At 49.3% G+C, this 22,449-nt stretch overlaps 1 protein-coding gene across 3 annotated transcripts in view; it reads right to left on the bottom strand.

The window, feature by feature from the left end:
- LOC137629513 (cilia- and flagella-associated protein 100-like) overlaps window positions 1-22,449 on the bottom strand; it is a 214,085-nt gene that overhangs the window by 105,692 nt on the left and 85,944 nt on the right. For all 3 annotated transcript variants that reach the window (XM_068360880.1, XM_068360879.1, XM_068360877.1), the window contains exon 2: window positions 19,270-19,462. In XM_068360880.1, the coding sequence (XP_068216981.1) occupies window positions 19,270-19,335 (66 nt within the window). In that variant the 5' untranslated portion in view covers window positions 19,336-19,462. The remainder of the gene's footprint in view (window positions 1-19,269; window positions 19,463-22,449) is intronic.

The following is a 22,449-nucleotide window of genomic DNA, read 5'->3' as shown; positions in this document are numbered from 1 at the left end:
AGGGATCTCGAACGATTTAGGCCAAGGACGTGAAGGAAGCTCGTTTTTAACCAAAAAACCGAGCTGCAAGGAACATGTAGCCGTTTCCGATGTGAAACCTATGTTCCTGCTGAAGGCGTGGATCTCACTTACTCTTTTAGCTGTTGCTAGGCATACGAGGAAAAGAGTTTTTAATGTGAGGTCCTTGAAAGAGGCTGATTGGAGCGGTTCAAATCTAGATGACATCAGGAACCTTAGGACCACGTCTAGATTCCAGCCTGGAGTGGACAACCGACGTTCCTTAGAGGTCTCAAAAGACCTAAGGATGTCCTGTAGATCTTTGTTGGAGGAAAGATCCAAGCCTCTGTGGCGGAAAACCGTTGCCAACATACTTCTGTAACCCTTGATCGTAGGAGCTGATAGGGATCTAACGTTCCTTAGATGTAACAGGAAGTCAGCAATCTGGGTTACAGTGGTACTGGTTGAGGAAACTGCATTGGCCTTGCACCAGCTTCGGAAGACTTCCCATTTAGATTGATAGACTCTGAGAGTGGATGTCCTCCTTGCTCTGGCAATCGCTCTGGCTGCCTCCTTCGAAAAGCCTCTAGCTCTTGAGAGTCTTTCGATAGTCTGAAGGCAGTCAGACGAAGAGCGTGGAGGCTTGGGTGTACCTTCTTTACGTGAGGTTGACGCAGAAGGTCCACTCTTAGAGGGAGAGTCCTGGGAACGTCGACCAGCCATTGCAGTACCTCTGTGAACCATTCTCTCGCGGGCCAGAGGGGAGCAACCAACGTCAGCCGTGTCCCTTTGTGAGAGGCGAATTTCTGAAGTACCCTGTTGACAATCTTGAACGGCGGGAATGCATACAGGTCGAGATGGGACCAATCCAGCAGAAAGGCATCCACGTGAACTGCTGCCGGGTCTGGAATCGGAGAACAATACAATGGGAGCCTCTTGGTCATCGAGGTAGCGAACAGATCTATGGTTGGCTGACCCCACAGGGACCAAAGTCTGCTGCAAACATTCTTGTGAAGGGTCCACTCTGTGGGGATGACCTGACCCTTCCGGCTGAGGCGATCTGCCATGACATTCATATCGCCCTGAATGAACCTCGTTATCAGCGTGAGCCTTCGATCTTTTGACCAAATGAGGAGGTCCCTTGCGATCTCGAACAACTTCCTCGAATGAGTCCCCCCCTGCTTGGAGATGTAAGCCAAGGCTGTGGTGTTGTCGGAGTTCACCTCCACCACCTTGTTTAGCTGGAGGGACTTGAAGTTCATTAAGGCCAGATGAACCGCCAACAACTCCTTGCAATTGATGTGAAGTGTCCTCTGCTCCTGATTCCATGTTCCCGAGCATTCCTGTCCGTCCAATGTCGCACCCCAGCCCGAGTCTGATGCGTCCGAGAAGAGACGGTGGTCGGGGGTCTGAACAGCCAACGAAAGACCTTCCTTGAGAAGAATGCTGTTCTTCCACCACGTTAGAGTAGCCCTCATCTCTTCGGAAACAGGAATTGAGACCGTCTCTAGCGTCATGTCCTTGATCCAGTGAGCAGCCAGATGATACTGAAGGGGGCGGAGGTGGAGTCTCCCTAACTCGATGAACAGGGCCAGCGATGAAAGTGTCCCTGTTAGACTCATCCACTGCCTTACTGAGCATCGGTTCCTTCTCAGCATGCTCAGGATGCACTCTAGGGCTCTGTTGATCCTTGGGGCCGACGGAAAAGCCCGAAAAGCTCGACTCTGAATCTCCATACCCAGGTAAACAATGGTCTGGGATGGGACGAGCTGGGACTTCTCTAAATTGACCAGGAGGCCCAGTTCCTTGGTCAGATCCATAGTCCATCTGAGATTCTCCAGACAGCGACGACTTGTGGGAGCTCTTAAAAGCCAGTCGTCTAAATAGAGGGAGGCTCTGATGTCTGCCAAGTGAAGGAATTTCGCAATATTCCTCATCAGTCGCGTAAACACAAGAGGTGCCGTGCTTAGGCCAAAGCACAGGGCTTGGAACTGGTACACAACCTTTCCAAAGACGAATCTCTGGAAAGGTTGGGAGTCTGGATGGATGGGGACGTGAAAGTAAGCGTCTTTCAGGTCTAACGAGACCATCCAGTCCTCCTGCCTGACCGCTGCTAGGACCGACTTCGTCGTCTCCATCGTGAACGTCTGTTTGGTGACATAAGCATTGAGCGCACTGACGTCCAGCACCGGTCTCCAACCTCCTGTCTTCTTGGCTACCAGGAAGAGACGGTTGTAAAAGCCCGGGGATTGATGGTCCCGGACTATGACCACTGCCTCCTTCTGTAGCAAGAGCGACACCTCTTGTTGCAACGCTAGCCTCTTGTCCTTCTCCTTGTAGTTGGGAGAGAGGTTGATGGGAGATGTAGCTAGAGGGGGATTGCGGCAGAACGGAATTCTGTATCCCTCCCTCAGCCACTTCACAGACTGAGCGTCTGCACCTCTGCTCTCCCAAGCTTGCCAGAAGGTCTTGAGTCTGGCTCCTACAGCTGTCTGGAGAGGAAGGCAGTCAAAACTTGCCTCTTGTGGACTTGGAACCCTTCTTGGACTTGCCACGGTGACTGTCTGCACGGGTACCTCCTCTGCTGGAGGTTCTGCCACGAAAGGGCGGGATGAACCTGGAAGCAGGTGTATCAACTGCTAAGGGGCGGTAAGGTTTAGGCACTGAAGGTAAGGTCTTAGCCTTATGTGCAGAAGAAGCCATGAGGTCATGCGTATCCTTCTGGAGAAGACAGGCAGCCATCCCCTTAATTAACTCCTCCGGAAACAGACACTTGGAAAGAGGAGCAAACAGCAACTCTGACCTCTGGCAAGGGGTGATACCAGCAGATAAGAAGGAGCACAGATGTTCTCTTTTCTTGAGGACCCCTGATACATAAGAAGCCGCAAGCTCGCCAGACCCATCCCGTATTGCCTTGTCCATGCTGGACATGATCAGCATGGCTGAGTCCTTGTCAGAAGGGGAAGTCTTCCTGCTTAAGGCTCCCAGACACCAATCGAGGAAGTTGAATATCTCGAAGGCACGAAAGACTCCCCTTAACAAGTGATCAAGATCTGAAAAGGACCAGCAGATCTTCGAACGTCTCATAGCCGACCTGCGGGGAGAGTCAACCAGACTTGAGAAGTCGGCCTGGGCAGAGGCAGGAACCCCCAAGCCAGGTTCCTCTCCCGTGGCATACCAGACGCCCGACTTAGAAGCCAGCTTGGGAGTAGGAAACACAAAAGAGGTCCTTCCCAGTTGCTTCTTGGACTGCAACCAATCCCCCATAACCCTCAAAGCTCTCCTTGATGATCTGGCGAGAACAAGCTTGGTGAAGGCAGGCGCAGTAGTCTGCATGCCCAGAGCAAACTCGGAGGGAGGAGAACGAGGGGTTGCAGACACAAAGTGTTCAGGGTACAACTCTCTGAACAAAGCAAGGACTTTGCGAAAGTCTAAGGAGGGTGGCGAAGACTTGTGTCCTTCAACATCAGAGTGAGGATCATCTAGATGAGCAGCTTCATCCTCAGAAACCTCCTCACCCGACAGGTGAGTTGTAAGAGGCAAAGGCAGAGCAGCAAGCTGAACGGCTGAATCCTGCAGAACGGGTGCATGCGTACCTGCGGATCCATCATCATGCCTCTGCTGGACAGACTGTGAGCTGGCAACAACAAAAGCAGAGGGCCGGTGAGAGGGAGGGTCTGCGGTGGGCTGAGGAGCATGCGGTGTGGTATGCAGAGCATGCTGTAAGGCATGCGGCTCATGCTGCATGGGATGCGGCTCATGCTGCATGGGATGCGGCTCATGCTGCATGGTATGAGGCTCATGCTGCATGGTATGCGGCTCATGCTGCATGGGATGAGGCTCATGCTGCATGGTATGAGGCTCATGCTGCATGGAATGCGGCTCATGCTGTATGGTATGCGGAGCATGCTGCATGGGCTGAGGAGAATGCCGCATAGTGCTGGAACCCGGCAACTCCCGATGCGGCAGCTTACGCATGTAAGCAGAAGGTGCAGCACGAACATGCGTCTGGCAGTGAGGACTGCGCAACGGTGGAGGAGCTCTCACAGGAGGAGGGGTGTTAACCTTCTCTGCATGATACTCCTGCATAAAGGCCGCAAGCTGAGACTGCATAGTCTGCAGCATGGACCACTTAGGGTCTACTGTGGTGGGAGCAGAGGCCTGTTGAGGGACCACTCTACCTCTCTTGGGAGGTGTGCAGTCATCAGATGACTGCGGCGAGTCCGAACTGACCCAGTGGCTACACCTGGGCCGTTGGACTAGCTCGGAAGGGACCTTACGTTTGAGCGGTCGTGAGACCTTTGTCCACCGTTTCCTCCTGGAAACCTCTTCCACAGACGAGGAATGTAAGGGCTCATTCGTCTGGGAGTGGAAGGGACGATCCTTAGCAGATACGTCCGCAACCACTGAGGATACATCTGTGCGCCGATCAAGGCCTGCCGAACCCTTTGGTCCTTCGACATTGCTTCTCCCCTGGGCTTGGGAGCTTGCAAGAGGTCCCGGACTGGGAGGACGACTGGCACGCACAGATGTATCCTCATGCGCAACACTGACACTGACACTATGCACAGCACTAGCACTAACACTTCCCACTGCACTCTTCGCTTTCAGCTCTCTGACATCTGCCAAGAGCTGATTGCGGTCACTCACCAACGACTCCACCTCATCACCGAGAGCCTGAATGGCACGCAACATATCAGCCATTGCAGGCTGAGCACTCGTAGCAGGTTCGGGGGTCACCACCACAGGGGAAGGAAAAGGTTGAGGGGCATGGGGAGAGGAAATATCCAAAGAGCGAGAAGAACTCCTCCTATCTCTCTCCTTCTCTAACCTACGAGTATATCTGAGGAATTCATTAAAATCGAATTCCGAAAGCCCAGCACATTCCCCACATCGATCTTCCAATTGACAGGATTTTCCCCTACAATTGGAACATACGGTGTGAGGATCAACAGAGGCCTTCGGAAGACGCCTATTACAAGTCCTAACACTACATCGCCTGTATTTAGGAACTTGGGAATGGTCAGACATCTTGAATTTTAGAAGTAGTCAAAGGGGGAATTCCAAAGTAAAGCAAAGATCGTTAACCAATGAATCAAATTAAAACCAAAAGCTTGCTAAGCTAAGGCTAAAGCTTCCTGTAAAGCGAAGGCTAAATTTCAGAGCAAATACTTCACCAAATCGTGAACAAAAGACTCCAAAATCAACAGCGTATCCATGTAGGTCTTGCCGGTGGCACGACAGAGGAAAAATTGAGGTCTTGTTGACAAGAAGTACTTGAGTACCTGACCACAGATGGCGCTGGTGAGTACACCCCCACCTGTATAGCGATCGCTGGCGTATCCCGACCGTAGATTTCTGTCGGGCAACGGAGTTGACAGCTACATGATCATCGGGTAAGATTAATATTGAAAAATGTTATTTTCATTAGTAAAATAAATTTTTGAATATACTTACCCGATGATCATGTAGCTGTCAACTCTGTTGCCCGACAGAAATCTACGGTCGGGATACGCCAGCGATCGCTATACAGGTGGGGGTGTACACAACAGCGCCATCTGTGAGCAGGTACTCAAGTACTTCTTGTCAACAAGAACTCAATTTTCTCCTCGGTCCACTGGTTCTCTATGGGGAGGAAGGGCGGGTCCTTAAATTCATGATCATCGGGTAAGTATATTCAAAAATTTATTTTACTAATGAAAATAACATTTTTCAATATTAATCTTACCCGATGATCATGTAGCTGATTCACACCCAGGGTGGTGGGTGGAGACCAGCATACATGTTAACAAAGAAGCTAAGTATCCCGTATTTCATTTTATTAGTTATTAAAAAATAACATAAAATAAATAAGTACCTGGTAAGGAAGACGACTTGAACCATTACTCTGCATTTATTAAGTACGTCTTCCTTACTGAGCGTAGCGGTCCTCTTAGGATGCTGAACGACTCTTAGGTGCTGAAGTATAAAGGGCTGCAACCCATACTAAAGGACCTCATCACAACCTCTAACCTCGGCGCTTCTCAAGAAAGAATTGACCACCCGCCAAATCAACAAGGATGCGGAAGGCTTCTTAGCCGACCGTACAACCCATAAAAAGTATTCAAGAGAAAGGTTAAAAAGGTTATGGGATTATGGGAATGTAGTGGCTGAGCCCTCACCTACTACTGCACTCGCTGCTACGAATGGTCCCAGGGTGTAGCAGTTCTCGTAAAGAGACTGGACATCTTTGAGATAGAATGATGCGAACACTGACTTGCTTCTCCAATAGGTTGCATCCATAACACTCTGCAGAGAACGGTTCTGTTTGAAGGCCACTGAAGTAGCCACAGCTCTCACTTCATGTGTCCTTACCTTCAGCAAAGCAAGGTCTTCTTCCTTCAGATGAGAATGTGCTTCCCTAATCAGAAGCCTGATGTAGTAAGAAACTGAGTTCTTAGACATTGGAAGAGAAGGCTTCTTGATAGCACACCATAAGGCTTCTGATTGTCCTCGTAAAGGTTTTGACCTTTTTAGATAGTACCTAAGAGCTATAACTGGGCAAAGTACTCTCTCCAGTTCGTTCCCCACCAAGTTGGACAGGCTTGGGATCTCGAACGACTTAGGCCAAGGACGTGAAGGAAGCTCGTTTTTAGCAAAAAACCGAGCTGCAAGGAACATGTAGCCGTTTCAGATGTGAAAACTATGTTCCTGCTGAAGGCGTGGATCTCACTTACTCTTTTAGCTGTTGCCAAGCACACGAGGAAAAGTTTTTAATGTGAGGTCCTTAAAAGAGGCTGATTGGAGAGGTTCAAATCTTGATGACATAAGGAACCTTAGGACCACGTCTAGATTCCAGCCTGGAGTGGACAACCGACGTTCCTTTGAGGTCTCAAAAGACCTAAGGAGGTCCTGTAGATCTTTGTTGGTGGAAAGATCCAAGCCTCTGTGGCGGAAAACCGCGGCCAACATACTTCTGTAACCTTTGATCGTAGGAGCTGAAAGGGATCTTACGTTCCTTAGATGTAACAGGAAGTCAGCAATCTGGGTTACAGTGGTACTGGTTGAGGAAACTGCATTGGCCTTGCACCAGCTTCGGAAGACTTCCCATTTAGACTGATAGACTCTGAGAGTGGATGTCCTCCTTGCTCTGGCAATCGCTCTGGCTGCCTCCTTCGAAAAGCCTCTAGCTCTTGAGAGTCTTTCGATACTCTGAAGGCAGTCAGACGAAGAGCGTGGAGGTTTGGGTGTACCTTCTTTACGTGAGGTTGACGTAGAAGGTCCACTCTTAGAGGAAGAGTCCTGGGAATGTCGACCAGCCATTGCAGTACCTCTGTGAACCATTCTCTCGCGGGCCAGAGGGGAGCAACCAACGTCAGCCGTGTCCCTTTGTGAGAGGCGAACTTCTGAAGTACCCTGTTGACAATCTTGAACGGCGGGAATGCATACAGGTCGAGATGGGACCAATCCAGCAGAAAAGCATCCACGTGAACTGCTGCTGGGTCTGGAATCGGAGAACAATACAACGGGAGCCTCTAGGTCATCGAGGTAGCGAACAGATCTATGTTTGGCTGACCCCACAGGGCCCAAAGTCTGCTGCAAACATTCTTGTGAAGGGTCCACTCTGTGGGGATGACCTGACCCTTCCGGCTGAGGCGATCTGCCATGACATTCATATCGCCCTGAATGAACCTCGTTCCCAGCGTGAGCTTTCGATCTTTTGACCAGATGAGGAGGTCCCTTGCGATCTAGAACAACTTCCTCGAATGAGTCCCTCCCTGCTTGGAGATGTAAGCCAAGGCTGTGGTGTTGTCGGAGTCCACCTCCACCACCTTGTTTAGCTGGAGGGACTTGAAGTTTATCAAGGCCAGATGAACCGCCAACAACTCCTTGCAATTGATGTGAAGTGTCCTTTGCTCCTGATTCCATGTTCCCGAGCATTCCTGTCCGTCCAATGTCGCACCCCAGCCCGTGTCTGATGCGTCCGAGAAGAGACGGCGGTCGGGGTTCTGAACAGCCAAAGGTAGACCTTCCTTGAGAAGAAAGCTGTTCTTCCACCACGTTAGAGTAGACCTCATCTCTTCGGAAACAGGAACTGAGACCGTCTCTAGCGTCATGTCCTTTATCCAGTGAGCAGCTAGATGATACTGAAGGGGGCGGAGGTGGAGTCTCCCTAACTCGATGAACAGGGCCAGCGATGAAAGTGTCCCTGTTAGACTCATCCACTGCCTGACTGAGCATCGATTCCTTCTCAGCATGCTCTGGATGCATTCTAGGGCTTGGTTGATCCTTGGGGCCGACGGAAAAGCCCGAAAAACTCGACTCTGAATCTCCATACCCAGGTAGACAAAGGTCTGGGATGGGACGAGCTGGGACTTCTCTAAATTGACCAGGAGGCCCAGTTCCTTGGTCAGATCCATAGTCCATCTGAGATTCTCCAGACAGCGACGACTTGTGGGAGCTCTTAAAAGCCAGTCGTCTGATGGAGCCGGACACAAGATCATGGTACTGCTGCACAGTCTGTGAACTGTCAACCATGGGGAAGCGAGGAAGTACAGCGACAACCCGAAACTGTCTAGACTGTCTGGGTAGTACAGACAACTCTTTATCGGGTTGCTGAGGTTGCCGCACCGCGTCACAACAAGTCACCTCTGCTGGTTGTTGAACGTCTTCCCAGTGACACACTGACTCCGTAAAAAGAAATCCTCTATCAAGGACTAAGCTTGGACTGCATGTCTTGCAACAAAGCTCAAGGTCTATGGGAGCAGGTGTGGCAACAGACGGGGTTAGCGACTGAAGCGGAACCATTTACCCTCCCTGGAAGCATGTTATGCTTAAATAAAAGTCCATAGGAGGCTAAGCAGCTTAAGGCTCCTCTCCAAATGACAGAGTCCTCAAGGGAATATCAGAAGGAGGGAGAACAGCACTTTCTCATCTACAGGAACCATATCCGAGAAAAGCTAAGTTCTCTCAGTGAGGGTTTCACTGGTGCAAAAGCAGCAGACCAGAAGGCAACGTTCTGAAACTGCTTGACAGTCTGTGAACTGTCAAAAACTGAACTGTCAACCACAACAGGAGCGTGAGGACATACAGCACTGGTGTATAAGTAGCAGACCAGAAGGCAACGTCATGTAACTGCATGACAGTTTGTGAGTTGGCAACAACCAAAGATGTGTGGGGAAGCCTCAACTCCTGCCTGACTAGTTTGCTGCTGGCGAGTGGCGGTAACCACAGTGTGTTGCGGAGGCTGACACACCGTGTCAAAACACGGCAGCTTGTGGTAGCTCCCGCACGGCAACGGAGTGCTCTGTGTGTGGGAGTCATCAAACATCTGGCAGGGTTGACTGTGCATGGGTGGAGGAGCTCTCACAACAAGAGTGTGAGAGCATGAAGCCATGCCGGGCGCACAACCGTGGGAGGTGTAGGCCCACGGGTGCATCGTCAACCTTCTCCGCAGTCGGAGTGTGGGAGCTGGCAACAACAAAAGCAGAGTGCTGGTGCGTGGGAGGGGCTGCGGTGGGTTGAGGAGCATGCGGTATGGTATGCAGAGCATGCTGTAAGGTATGCAGAGCATGTTGTAAGGTATGCAGAGCATGCTGTAAGGAATGCAGAGCATGCTGTAAGGTATGCAGAGCATGCTGTAAGGTATGCAGAGCATGCGGTATGGTATGCAGAGCATGAGGTAAGGCATGCGGCTCATGCTGCATGGTATGCGGCTCATGCTGCATGGGATGCGGCTCATGCTGCATGGTATGCGGCTCATGCTGCATGGCATGCGGCTCATGCTGCATGGGATGAGGCTCATGCTGCATGGAATGAGGCTCATGCTGCATGGGATGAGGCTCATGCTGCATGGGATGAGGCTCATGCTGCATGGAATGCGGCTCATGCTGCATGGTAAGCGGAGCATGCTGTAAGGTCTGCAGAGCATGCTGCATGGGCTGAGGAGAATGCCGCATAGTGCTGGAACCCGGCAACTCCTGATGCGGCAGCTCACGCATGTTAGCAGATGGTGCAGCAAGAACATGCGTCTGGCAGTGAGGACTGCGCATCGGTGGAGGAGCTCTCACAGGTGTGGTGTGGGAGCAGGCAGCCGCAGTATCTGCTGAGCGCACAACCTCGGCGGGTTGTAGGTAAACAGGCTGCATTGTCAACCTTCCAGCATGATACTCCTGTATGAAGGAGCAAGCTGAGACTGTAAAGTCTGCAGCATGGACCACTAGGGTCTATGAAAGACAACAACAAACGGAGCTACTGTCCGTTGTGACTGAGGGTCTAAAACAGCTGGTGCGGCAACAGACGGAGTTACTGCCTGTTGCGGTACCACCTAGCCTCTCTTAGGAGGTGTGCAGTTGTCGTACTGCAGCGAGTCCGAACTGACCCAGTGGCTACACCTAGGCCGTTGGACTTGCGCGGAAGGGACCGACTTGCACTTAAAAGCTGCAAGATTTGGTCCATGGTTTCTGCGAGAAACCTCTTCCGCAGACGAGGAATAAATGGGCTCTCTCGTCTTTGTGTGGGTGGGGTGATCACGTCGGCAACGTGTGTAGATACACCCGAAACCACAGAGGGAAACGTCTGTTCGTCGATCAAGGCCTGAGGAACCCATAAGTCCTTCGACATTACTTCTCCCCTGGGCTTGGGAGCTTGTAAGAGGTCCCAGACTAGGTGAACCACTGGCACGAACAGACGAACCCTCGAACGCAACACTGTAACACTTTGCGCATATCACTTTATCACTTTTGATTTTCTGTTTGCACTTATTTCACTGAACTCGAAACTTTAAGTGGTTTGTACCTGAAACACGCAATCCTATCCTTCATTAAAAGGTAGTAATTGCGAAAACAGTATTACAATGTAACAGAAAAACATAATGAAAGATAAAGAATTCAGTGGCTGGAAAAGAGACTAAACACTAGATCAAATAAACTACGTTTAAAATCTCTCACCGCATAAAGCCTGGGAACAAGAATAAAACTCTAGAAACGTTTTACCTTCTTCCCCTCTATCGACTAGGGAGAAGAGCAAAAAAAACGAGAACAACGTTACCCGCTTGAACGAAACGTTTATCCTCCTCTCTCTCCCTCCGTCTCTATCTCTCTCTCTCTCTCTCTCTTGACTTAGAACCTGAGAGATGAGCCCAATTATATATATCGTTAAAACATATTATTTGTTAAAGGGAAAAAAAAAACTGAAAGGTTTCCCAAATAAAAAGCTCCTTTATTAGAATTAAAACCATTTAAGCTAAGAAAGAATGAACGAAACGCTAGAATCGGTTTACTCTTACAGCAGCGTGAAACCGTGAATACTCTCTCTCTATCGTAACGATAGAGCGCAAGTTGAACGTTCTGAACGTCAACAACTGCGGAGACTAAACAAAACGTTAGTTCAACTTTGAAAACAGTACGAGACTTATCAAAGAAATTCTTTCAAAAACATAAAATTAAAATAGCATAAATTCTTAACAGGAAAAACGATATGACGAGCTCAATGTTAATTAACTTCGGTTCCAAGTAAGGACCGCCTACTATTAGGAAAGGTCGCATATTTTTTTTTTTTTTTTTTTTTAAGGAAAGTTAATCGAAGAGGCCTATAAATGGCGGAGAGATATAAAATAAAAAGTGAAAGAGAGTCTATACTCTCTTCGACACCAACACTTCCGTCTAAGGGAAGGGTCGGCCATTTAAAAGTGAAGGAGAGTCCATACTCTCTTCGTCACCATAAATAATTCAAATTAATTCCAAAAGCTTGCTAAGCTAAAGATAAAGCTTCCTGAATAGCGAAGGCTAAACTCTAGAGCAAATACATCACCAAATCGTGAGCAATAACTCCAGAATCAACAGCGTATCCCAGTAGGTCTAGCCGGTGGCACGACAGAGGAAAAATTGAGTTCTTGTTGACAAGAAGTACTTGAGTACCTGCTCACAGATGGCGCTGTTGTGTACACCCCCACCTGTATAGCGATCGCTGGCGTATCCCGACCGTAGATTTCTGTCGGGCAACAGAGTTGACAGCTACATGATCATCGGGTAAGATTAATATTGAAAAATGTAAATTTGATTGTCTATTCATGAGCATAGCAAGTGCTAAGTTAATGTTAATGGTGACTTATCAAATGAGCTTCCCGTAAACAGCGGAGTACTCCAAGGGAATGTGTTGTCACCTATGTTGTTTAAGCTCCTCATGGATTTTGTAATGTGTAGAACAGACAGAGATGGTGGAGAATGATTGGACTGGATTGGTTTTTAGGAATTTAGCAGACCTAGAGTATGTTGATGATGCTGTCCTTGTTAGCAGAACACCAAAGGATTTACAATACTTGCTTACCGGAATGCATAAAATATCACAGAAGGTTGGGATGAAGATAAATAGAAGAAAGACAGAGAGGATGACAAAGGAGTATACAATGGAAGATGAAATATCATTGGAAGGAGACAGGATTAATGAGGTAGAATCATTCAAGTATTTAGGAACTATGATCTCCAATATAGAGTCTTCAGAATTAGAGTTTAGTGAAAGATTGAAAAAAGCAAATCGGACAATGGCTAGGTTAGGTAAATTTTGGAAACCAAATTGCCTGAAATATAAATATCAGACTATATATCAGTTTAGTGAGATTGGTGTTACTCTATGGACATGAGTCAGGGTATGACAATGAAACAATCTCCAATAAATTTAGTAGATTTGAAAATAAAGCCCTCAGAAGGATATTGGGAGTTAAATGTCAGGACAGGATTAGAAATTAAACTATAAGAGAGATTACTCGAGTGCCATACGTGGATGAGATCATGATGATGGGTAGATGGAGATGGTTTGGGCATGCTCTTCGCATCCCCAAGAGAGATTAGTTCACCAAATGTTCAGCTGCGCTCCACAAGGCACTAGAAGAGTTGGAAGACCCAGGCCTACATGGCTGAGGACTATGATGTGCAAAGTAGGAGATGATGAATAGAGGAGTATCATATTAAAAACTCAAGATAGAGACAATTGGTGAAATCTAACAGAGGCCCTTTGCATCAATAGGCGTAGTAGATGATTGATAAATACAGTATGAAGAGTATGTGTATACGATATATATATATATATATATATATATATATATACATATATATATATATATATATATATATATATATATATATATATATATATATATATATATATCTCACAAATTTTAAGCAATTTTTATTTTTCCTAACAGTACTCACCTCGAACTACTTTCTTAGCAGTATCTGGGATCTCCTCCCAACCGACCAGAGTTTTGTGTAGTTTACCCTAGTCCCGTTTTCTATGAGAGGTAACCTCAGGTGGAGTGGTACACACCCTGAGGCTATCCCCAGGTCAGAGAGCATGCTTGCTCAGGTCTCGATCTCATGCTTGCTCAGGTCTCGATCTCCAGTAAGTTCTTGATAGCTTAGGTATCTATGAAGTCCAGCAAGGCACTCGGGGTAGGATGGGCGGCCCATTACCCGAAAGTAGTTCGAGGTAAGTACTGTTAGGAAAAATACAAATTACTTAAAATTTGTGATTTGTTCCAACACAGAGTACGTACCTCGAACTACTTTCTTAGGAGACTTATACCTTAGGAGGTGGGAGTGTCCTTCAGGACCTAGAGACCGTGACGAGAATAGAAGAGGAACCTAGGTAGGAGACTAGGTTCTGCTGACCTCAAAGAAAACACGAGAAAATAGGGAAAACTACGCAAAAAACCATCTTAGTGTCGAAATAACTCACTTCTGCAAGAATCCTAAGAGACATGTCCTTCCAATGATATTGTATCCCATGGCAGTTTCAGGGGGCTACCAGAGTCATTTCCGGTAAGGGAATCGGGGAAGGAAGAACAAGGGGGCTCAGGAAGGAACCTGTGTCTCTTGGATTCGCTACCCGCAGTTCCCACTGGGGCTACACCATTAAACCGTTTGGAGCGCGGAAATGACGGGACCGAGCGAGAACCCGCCCAGAGACTTTCTCGAGTAGTCCTTCAAGCAGTGAGCCGTAAAGGTCGACTGGTTAGACCAAGTACCTGCCCTCAGGATTTGGCCCACTGCCATGTTTTTCTCAAACGCCAAAGAAGTATTTAGACTCCTAATGCCGTGGGGTCTGGGCTTTCCTGGAAAGGGGACCCCTGCACTACTGCAGGGCCTGACGATCACTTGCCTTATCCAGATGAAGAAAGTGTTCTTGGAGACTGGCTTCTTCACAGTCCCGAGGAAAATGAACAGACTCCTGATCTCGGGATGAAGTCTAGCTGTCCTTTCTAAATACTGCCATACTGCAAGTCCCTCGGGTTGTCCGAGCGAGGGATAGCTGGCACTGAGAACAATTCCACTTTGGGGTCCCAAACAGCTGGATTCTGAGTCTTGGCTACGAAGGAGGGTAAGAATCTGAAAGTAGTTTCTTGCCAGCCATTCGAGTGTGAGATCTCGTACGACAGGCCAAGAATCTCGCCTACTCTTTACTGATGCCAGAGCTAAACGAAAGACTGCCTTGAGGGTGAGCTCCTTGTCTAGAATGTCTTTTAGAGGCTCGAAGGGAGGTTCCAAAAGCATCTTCAAGTACCCAAGCCACATCCCCCTGGGGCACTCTAACGGCTTGGGGGGAAAACGACTGCTCGAAGCTCTTGAAGAGCTTCGAGATCTACCTGGAGGCACCCAGGTCTATGTCCTTCAGGAGGAAGACTTGGGATGGACATGCCCACTTCGTCCCTGAGATAGACCAAGAAGTCTGCTATCTCGTGAATGGAGGCCCCTAACGGCCTGATGTCCTTCGAGGAGCACCCTTTAGAAAAGGTAGCCCACTATGCCAGGTACACCTCGACTGACGAACGCCTAAGGTACCCTGACATCCTTGATGCCGTCCTCGACGGAAATCCTTCCTTTTTCAGGAGACGCTCGATAACCTACACGCGTGAAGGAGGGACGAAGGGTTTTCGTGGAACATCTGGAAGTGAGGCTGCCGGAGAAGGTCTGGTCTGTCTGGAAGTGGCCCAGGTGTAAGGCATGCCAGTTCCTTAGATCCGCGAACCACTCTCTCTCTGGCCACCAGGGCGCTACCAAAGTCACCCACAGGTTGGCTGTCCGTCTCATTGGAAGGCATCCTTGAACGCTGCTGCTGGATCTGGCAAAGGAAAACAAAACACGGGGAGCTGTGCGTTTAGTCTCGTGGCGAAGAGGTCTACCACCGGCGAGCCCCACTTCAGGGAGAGGGTTTTGACCACTTCTGGGTGTAGGGACCACTCGGGCCCTACCACTTGACCCATCCTGTTGAGGCCGTCGGCCAGGACGTTCCTCTTCCCCGGAGAGAATCTGGCTGAAAAACTGATTTGTTCCACTTCAGCCCATTCTAGGAACTCCATCGTGAGGCTGCACCGTTCCTTCGACTTCAGTCCTCCTTGCTCTTTCACGTAGGCCACCACCGTGGCGTTGTCGCACCCCGGATCCACGGAGCTTCCCCAGGGTAGATGGACGATCTCTAGGCACACTCTTTGTACGGTCCTCATCTCCAGCACGTATGTGTGCAGGTTCGTCTCCTCGACTTCCCATTTACCTTTTGCCGTGAACAGGAGCATCTCCGGAGGGTCGGTAGCAAAGGGCATTCCCTTGAGGGTGTTTGTTCCGATTGCTACCACCCCAGGACTTCCTTCGTCTCCGGGGACACCAGGACTATCTAGTGCGGGGAGTCCTATCAGTCTCTGCCAGACCTTGGCTCTCCTGGGCTGGCCCGACAGTAAGGGCCAGAGTATCTGTTTCAGGGTGTCCAGTTTCTCCTCGGAGGGGAAGGACCTCGCCATCCGGGAGTCTAGAACCAACCCTAGGTAGGTCATCCTGGTGGAGGAAATCAGCCGGGACTTCTCCAGGTTGATGATGATACTCAAGATATTGTAGAACTGCAGGAGCTTCTCGCCTTGCTCCCTCAGTACTTCCTCTGAGACTGAAAGCAACAACCAGTCATCTAGGTACCGAATCTGGCGGACATCCTGTTCGTGCGCCCAGCCTGAAACTGTTGCGAAGACCTTCGTGAAGCCCTGAGGACTGTCGACAGTCCGAAGCATAGGGTTTTGAACTGCCACGTTTTGGTACTCCATTTTACCCTTGGGAACCTCCAGTTGGAAGGATGAACAGGGACCTGGAAGTAGACGTCTTTGAGGCCTATGGACCTCATGAAGTCCTCCTCCTTCAAGGTCGCTAGGACCGACTTCGGAGTGTCCATCTTGAAGTCGGTGTTGCACACGAACTGTTGAGGGCTGAAAGATCTATGACCAGTCTCCAGAACCCTGTCGCCTTCTCCACCAGGAAGAGCCTGTTGTAGAACACTGGACTCGGTTTCTCGACTGGTTCTACTTCCCCTTTTGCCAGCCTTGCTGAGCCTTCTTCCTGCAATACTGCTACTCTCAAGGGGTCGTTGGGTGCCAACCACTCCGCCTGTTGATCTGGGATCCGAGGTGGGGGTCCGCTAGGAAGGGCAGCTTGTACCCCTCCTTTAGTACTGGTACGGTCCACGGATCTGCTCCGTGGTCCCGCCATGCTTGCCAATATCGTTTGAGGCATCCCCACACCTGAGGCGCCAGCAGGAGTAGGGGGCCTCCCCTCCTAACTCCTTCGAGAGCCGCGGCCTGAACGCCCTCTCCTGGAGCCCGAGTAGGAGGGTCTGAAGGTTAACTGAGGAGTCGAAGCTCCCCTACGGCGGGCAAGGCAAGGGAAAGATTACGTGTGCCAACTTCTACATCCGACGGGCGGACGGAGCCGAAGAGGCACTGGGCAAAGGAGCGGGGGTCTCTCTCCAACGGCCACTGAGGCAGGCACTGGAGAGGCAATAGCTCCGTTCGACCCGCTAGGGGGAAAGCCCCTTTGCCTTCGTCACGGATGTAGCCGTAATGGGTCTACCCCCTCCCGGGGAAATCCGTGGGGTTTAAGTACCCTGCCATGTCAGCAGCCTCTTCCGATGCTTGGATGGGGCTGGCCGGGACGATGGCACGGCTGGCACCATCACGGATGGAGCCGCCGCAACGGAGGTAGCCGTCATGGATGTGTCAGCGGCCACCTCCAATGCTTGGATGGGGCTGGCCGGGACGATGGAGCGGCTATCTCCATCACGGATGAAGCCACTGGGACGGAGGTAGCCGTCATGGGTCTACCCCCTCCCGGGGAGATCCGTGGGGTTTAAGTACCCTGCCATGTCAGCGGCTGCCTCCGATGCTTGGATGGGGCTGGCCGGGACGATGGCACGGCTGGCTCCATCACGGGTGGAGCCGCCGGGACGGAGGTAGCCGTCATGGGTGTGTCCCCGGCATCCTCCAATGCTTGGATGGGGCTGGCCGGGACGATGGAGCGGCTATCTCCATCACGGATGAAGCCACTGGGACGGAGGTAGCCGTCATGGGTCTACCCCCTACCGGGGAATCCGTGGGGTGTGAGTACCCTGGTATACCAGCGGTTGACCACGAAGCCTGAATGGAGCTGTCGTGGTACCGGGTATGGATGCCATGCTGCCGGGTCGAGCCAGCGGCTATCTCCGCTGGAAGGATGGAGCTCCTGCGGAGATCCATGGAGCCACTTGCTTCCCCGTGCTGGCTGGTTGGTTCCTTCGTTCAGGGCAGGCCATCGAAGAACCGGAGGCCGGGACAAGGCTGCCAGTACGAAGGGACAACTCTCTCCGCTGGGCGGGAGAAGTCGGAACCTTCGCGGGCTTATGCCTGTCGACCGAGACCTGGCTGTCGAAGTCTTGGAGGCTGGGACACGGCTGCCAGACCGAAGGGGCGACTCTCCGCTGGGCGGAAGGAGTCGGAACCCTCGCGGACTTATGCCGGTCTGCCAGAGCCTGCAGTAGGGTTGCCGGGGTTCACGTCGAAGGACGGGCATCTCCGTCGGAACGGGGGACTCCGTCCTGGGTCCAACAACTCTTCCGGAGGTTCTCGTATCTGCGGGCCTGCCCATCGAGGAAAACCGAGGGCTGCGCTCGTGACGAGCTAGGTGGCCTTTGGGGGTCAGGACTCGGCTGCCAGACCGAAGGGGCGACTCTCTCCGCTGGGCGGATGGAGCCAGAACCTTCGCGGACTTACGCCTGTCAACTGGAACCTGCCATGATGAGTCCGTCCGTCGGGTGCCGCTGCTGCCAGAGGAGTATCTATCCGGGGTGTTCGTCCTCGGACGCCAACTTGAAGGGCCCGGTGCCGCAGCTAGCTCCAGCAGCCTGTCGAGGTGAATCACCACCCACTCACTGCTCTTGGGGGATCTTGAGTGCTGACTCTCGTGGCACGACACCGAGGGGTAGCGAGAACGCGACAACTTCTTGCAGGACTTCTCCCTTCGTCTCCTGAGCTTCCTCAGCGCCTCGTCTTGGGAGGCTCCTTCTCGGCGACGTCCTCGGCTGCAGAAGTGACTGAAAAACACGCCAAAGAGGCTGGAGAAGAATTAGGGACATTTTTCCCCCACATGGGGTCATCAGAGGAGACGTGGCCTGCTTGCACCAGGACTCTGTCTCCCATATACACTCCTGCCCCTCCCTCATCTGGAACGACGCCACAACCCCACTATCCTGAAGATCAGACTCTTGGGGAAGGGCCGCGGGCCTCTTCCCCGCAACGGACTTACCTCGTCCCCTACTTTGGGTAGGGGAGGGTGGTAGGGAAGCTTTGTCAGACAAGACGCCCGGCGAAGCAAGGGAGGAAGGGACGCTAGGCTTCTTAGGCGACCTCTTCGTCGCCTACTTCTTCTTGGTGCTATACCGCACCCACTCAGACTCCTGGGGAAGAGCAAAGGCCACTTCCCCACAACTGACTTACCTCGTCCCCTACTCTGGGTAGGGGAAGGTGGCTGTATAAAAGAAGCTCCATTCAACGAGGCATCGGGAGAAGTAAGCGGCGAGGAAAGGCTCGTCTTCCTATGTGACCCCTTGGACGCATTCTTCTTCTTGGTGCTGAAGCGCACCCACTGCACCACGTTCCAGGACTCGCACTCCGGACACGTGGCTGTAGGAGAACATAAGCTGCCCCTACACGACGAACACAGAGGATAAGGGTGGGAAGGGGTATAGAATGAACACAATGGGTCCACGTGGGGACCGCATAAGATACAAAAGGGGGGTCGGGGACACAAAGGGTTGCACTGGGTAAGGAAAGAGCGTCAAGATGTTATCACGACGCGACCAGAGAACTTACTGGAGATCGAGACCTGAGCAAGCATGCTCTCTGACCAAAGGATAGCCTCAGGGCGTGTACCACTCCACCTGAGGTTACCCCTCATAGAAAACGGGACTAGGGTAAACTACACAAAAACTTCTTCAAATGCTCCCTACCTCAATGTCGTCATCATTATCTTGATGTTTGGCCTCCTTGTCCTCCTCTTGTTCTCCACGTCCCATTATTAAGGAATATTTACTGGTTTTCTAACTTTAATAGTTGAGAAGGTACAGATATGAATCATTCCAGTCTTTGTACACGACCCGTCCAACGACTTTACCAGACATGTATCCACTTGGTCAAATCATGCTGTAAATGAACAAATAAAAGCTAAAATTACTATATGTATATATATACTTTTTTGACAATATACTTTTATAAAATCAATAATTTATAAAATACTGTAATATTCTATTGTTGGAAATCCATAAAAAAGATATTAGAAATCAAATTGAAAACAAGACCTTGTCATTGAGAAATATATTTACAAACATTAATAGTATGTATTTTTAACAGTAATTTACATGAATTTTTTGGCTTTCTCTATATTTCAGTACTGTACTATACAGTACTATACTTTGTGTATAGTTTAGACATACTTTCTATCAAAAAATCCAGATGTTCTATTAAAATTTGATTTTTAAGTTATATTTTTAGTAATCCTAGATTTCCAAACCAGAGTATTTCATTAAGGAGTATTTCCCAAACATGAACCAGATACAACCGTTTAAGTTCGGTAAAGAGAAATTTTTTGCCTGCCCACCTACCACCATTTAGCACCAGGACGCACTAATGTTTCTTAAGAGGGATTATGATAAAAAGAGTCTGGTCTGGCGTGAATGTCTTAAAAATCATAAGAGGAAACACACCATATCTTATTTAGAGATTCATTGAGAGATTCTCCCCTTTGAACTAATTGTTAGTTGTTCTTCTTCACCTAGAACTGTTACCTTACTGGGATATCACACTGTAGGAGCAAAGCAAGGAAGGCACCTGAATCCTTCTATACATTCTGTATAAAGATACGAAATCTGAAAAGACCTAATCTGGTAATAGTTTTAGGAGAACTTGCAATTGAAATCTCTTTTCGGGACTGATTTTCCTAATCAGTACGGAAGGTCTTGCAGTCAACCTTCCCACTTCAATATCTGAAATGTGCTAGCGTGAAAGATCTTCCACAATTGGCCAATTAAATTTGGGTGAATACATTACCATATGTTCCTGCCACTTGTAAAGAAAGAGCGGAGGAAATCACTTCTTTACATGCCTACACTTTATAGATAGGACACTAATGAGGAATTAACCTACGGGCTTGTCCACTGCAAAAAGAACTCAGCATGGATGATATCCTTCAAGGATGGAAGCAGAGAAGCGTAGGTAGCAGTCACTTAGTCTTTCATCTCCATATTTCTGCCATTCTTGAACCTTAGACAGGGTACTTCCATGATCAATGGAAGCTTGGATAACGACACAACATAGTGAAAATATGATTTCTGGGCTTGAACCTGTGCCGGCCAGTGAATAAGCTCCTATTAGCACTTATTCTTAGGTAATTTACTGCTAAATATACCAGAGAAAAAATGTAAAGGAGTGCTAGGTTAACTAGCTCGCTCACCTATTGGTGTCGGTATAGAATTGGGCGTATAATCCAGAGGTCCCGCACTATTTAGATTCATCCACGACAAAGACCCCAATAGAGGAGAGCCGTTCAACCTCACTCGGCACCACCAACTCTGCATCCGCTCAGAACCCAACTCCTTTTTAGCACGCCTGTGTGGTAACCCGCTTGTTTGTGCTCTCGTGTTTTGCCTTATTTTTCGCTGGATTATGGCTTCTTCATCGGTTTCCCAGGAGACACCGTCTAAGTTAAGTACCAAGCTATGTTTTGCTGTGTTTTGAGCAATCTAGATCGTTTAATATTTAAAATATAGGAGTTTATTCTCTTCGATCATCTCGGTCTTGCTCGATTCCGCTTACGGTTGGTACTCCTGTTTTGAGAGCTTTTAGTTTCACTCGCGGTGTTACTAAGTGTATTATTTTTATTATTAGTTTAAATTTTTATATGTTTTACAGTGGATATTCATTATTTAGCGTTTAGAACCCTTGTGGTTCATATTTAGGGCCGATATCAGTTACGTATCGTAGATGGCTTGCCGACCTTCGTTACTGGGCGGCAATTTTTATTATATAAGCCATCAGGTTGTTGTCCTTTGGGATTTATTTATTATTTTGCATGCCTTGCCCTAATTTTTTATGTGTATATTTATATATTTTTCAACGCTATTACTTTTATAATGAATATTTGTGCTATTACTCCGTATGATCTGTTTTGGTAGTGTTTGGGGATCGTCAGTTGGTAGCCCTGCTGCTCCGTATCACGTGATCCTCCCCCAAGCTCCCCCTCTCGCTAGGTTGGTGGCTAGGCTTCTCTCCCCCCTCCCCTAGGGGACCGTTGCCTTCCCTCCTTTTAGAGGGGGTAGTTCAGTGTTTATGGACTTTGTCCTCCGGGTGTCCCGGCGGTTTCGTCTCTGTCTAGACGGGTTGGCCACCGGTCAACAGAGTAGGATCCCGGTGCACCCTATTTTATATTCACCTATCACACTTTTATTATGTTATACGAAACCCTCCGGGTTCTGTTGGTGGTTCTTATCTACAGTTCCGCCCCCCTCTTAATTTATAACAGTTCCTATGATTATATATAACAGATCACTATCCCGGAGTTCCTATATGTATTGGTTTATGGATGTACTTTTATTTCCCGGTCCGGGGCTTAACCTCGCTCCGGGAAATCAGACACCATGTGTCTTAATTCTTTGTTGCATCCTTCTTTATGATCCCGGCTCGACCGGAATGGATAGCTATACTCTAGTCTTAAGTTAGACTTATGTTTAGGCCCGGGTCCTCCGGACCCGCCCCTACTTAAGAGTATTACAGTTAAGCTCTAGTCTTAAGTTAGACTTATGTTTAGTCCCGGGTCCTCCGGACCCGCCCCTACTTAAGAGAATTACAGTTTCTCATATACTATTCTTTTTATAGATGGTGCATTGTCAGACGACGGCCTGTGCGGCTGTCCTTCACCAGCCTTGTGGCCATACTGTATGTAGGTCTCACGCCCTCTGCGGAGTTCAGCTGGAAGACATCGTGGTCTGGCACCCTGATAATTGTATGGTCTGTTTTGACCTCATCACCACCCTCGGATCTGATTCGGTGAGTCTCGTTGGCTATGTTATCTTTCTAATTATTTTACCTTTTTTTGGTATACATACACTAGTTAGTAAGATTTCTATGGTCTTGAA

This window comes from Palaemon carinicauda, chromosome 37, assembly GCF_036898095.1.
Source record: "Palaemon carinicauda isolate YSFRI2023 chromosome 37, ASM3689809v2, whole genome shotgun sequence".
NCBI classification, from domain to species: domain Eukaryota; kingdom Metazoa; phylum Arthropoda; class Malacostraca; order Decapoda; family Palaemonidae; genus Palaemon; species Palaemon carinicauda.
This window is presented reverse-complemented; position numbering and strand designations above follow the sequence as displayed.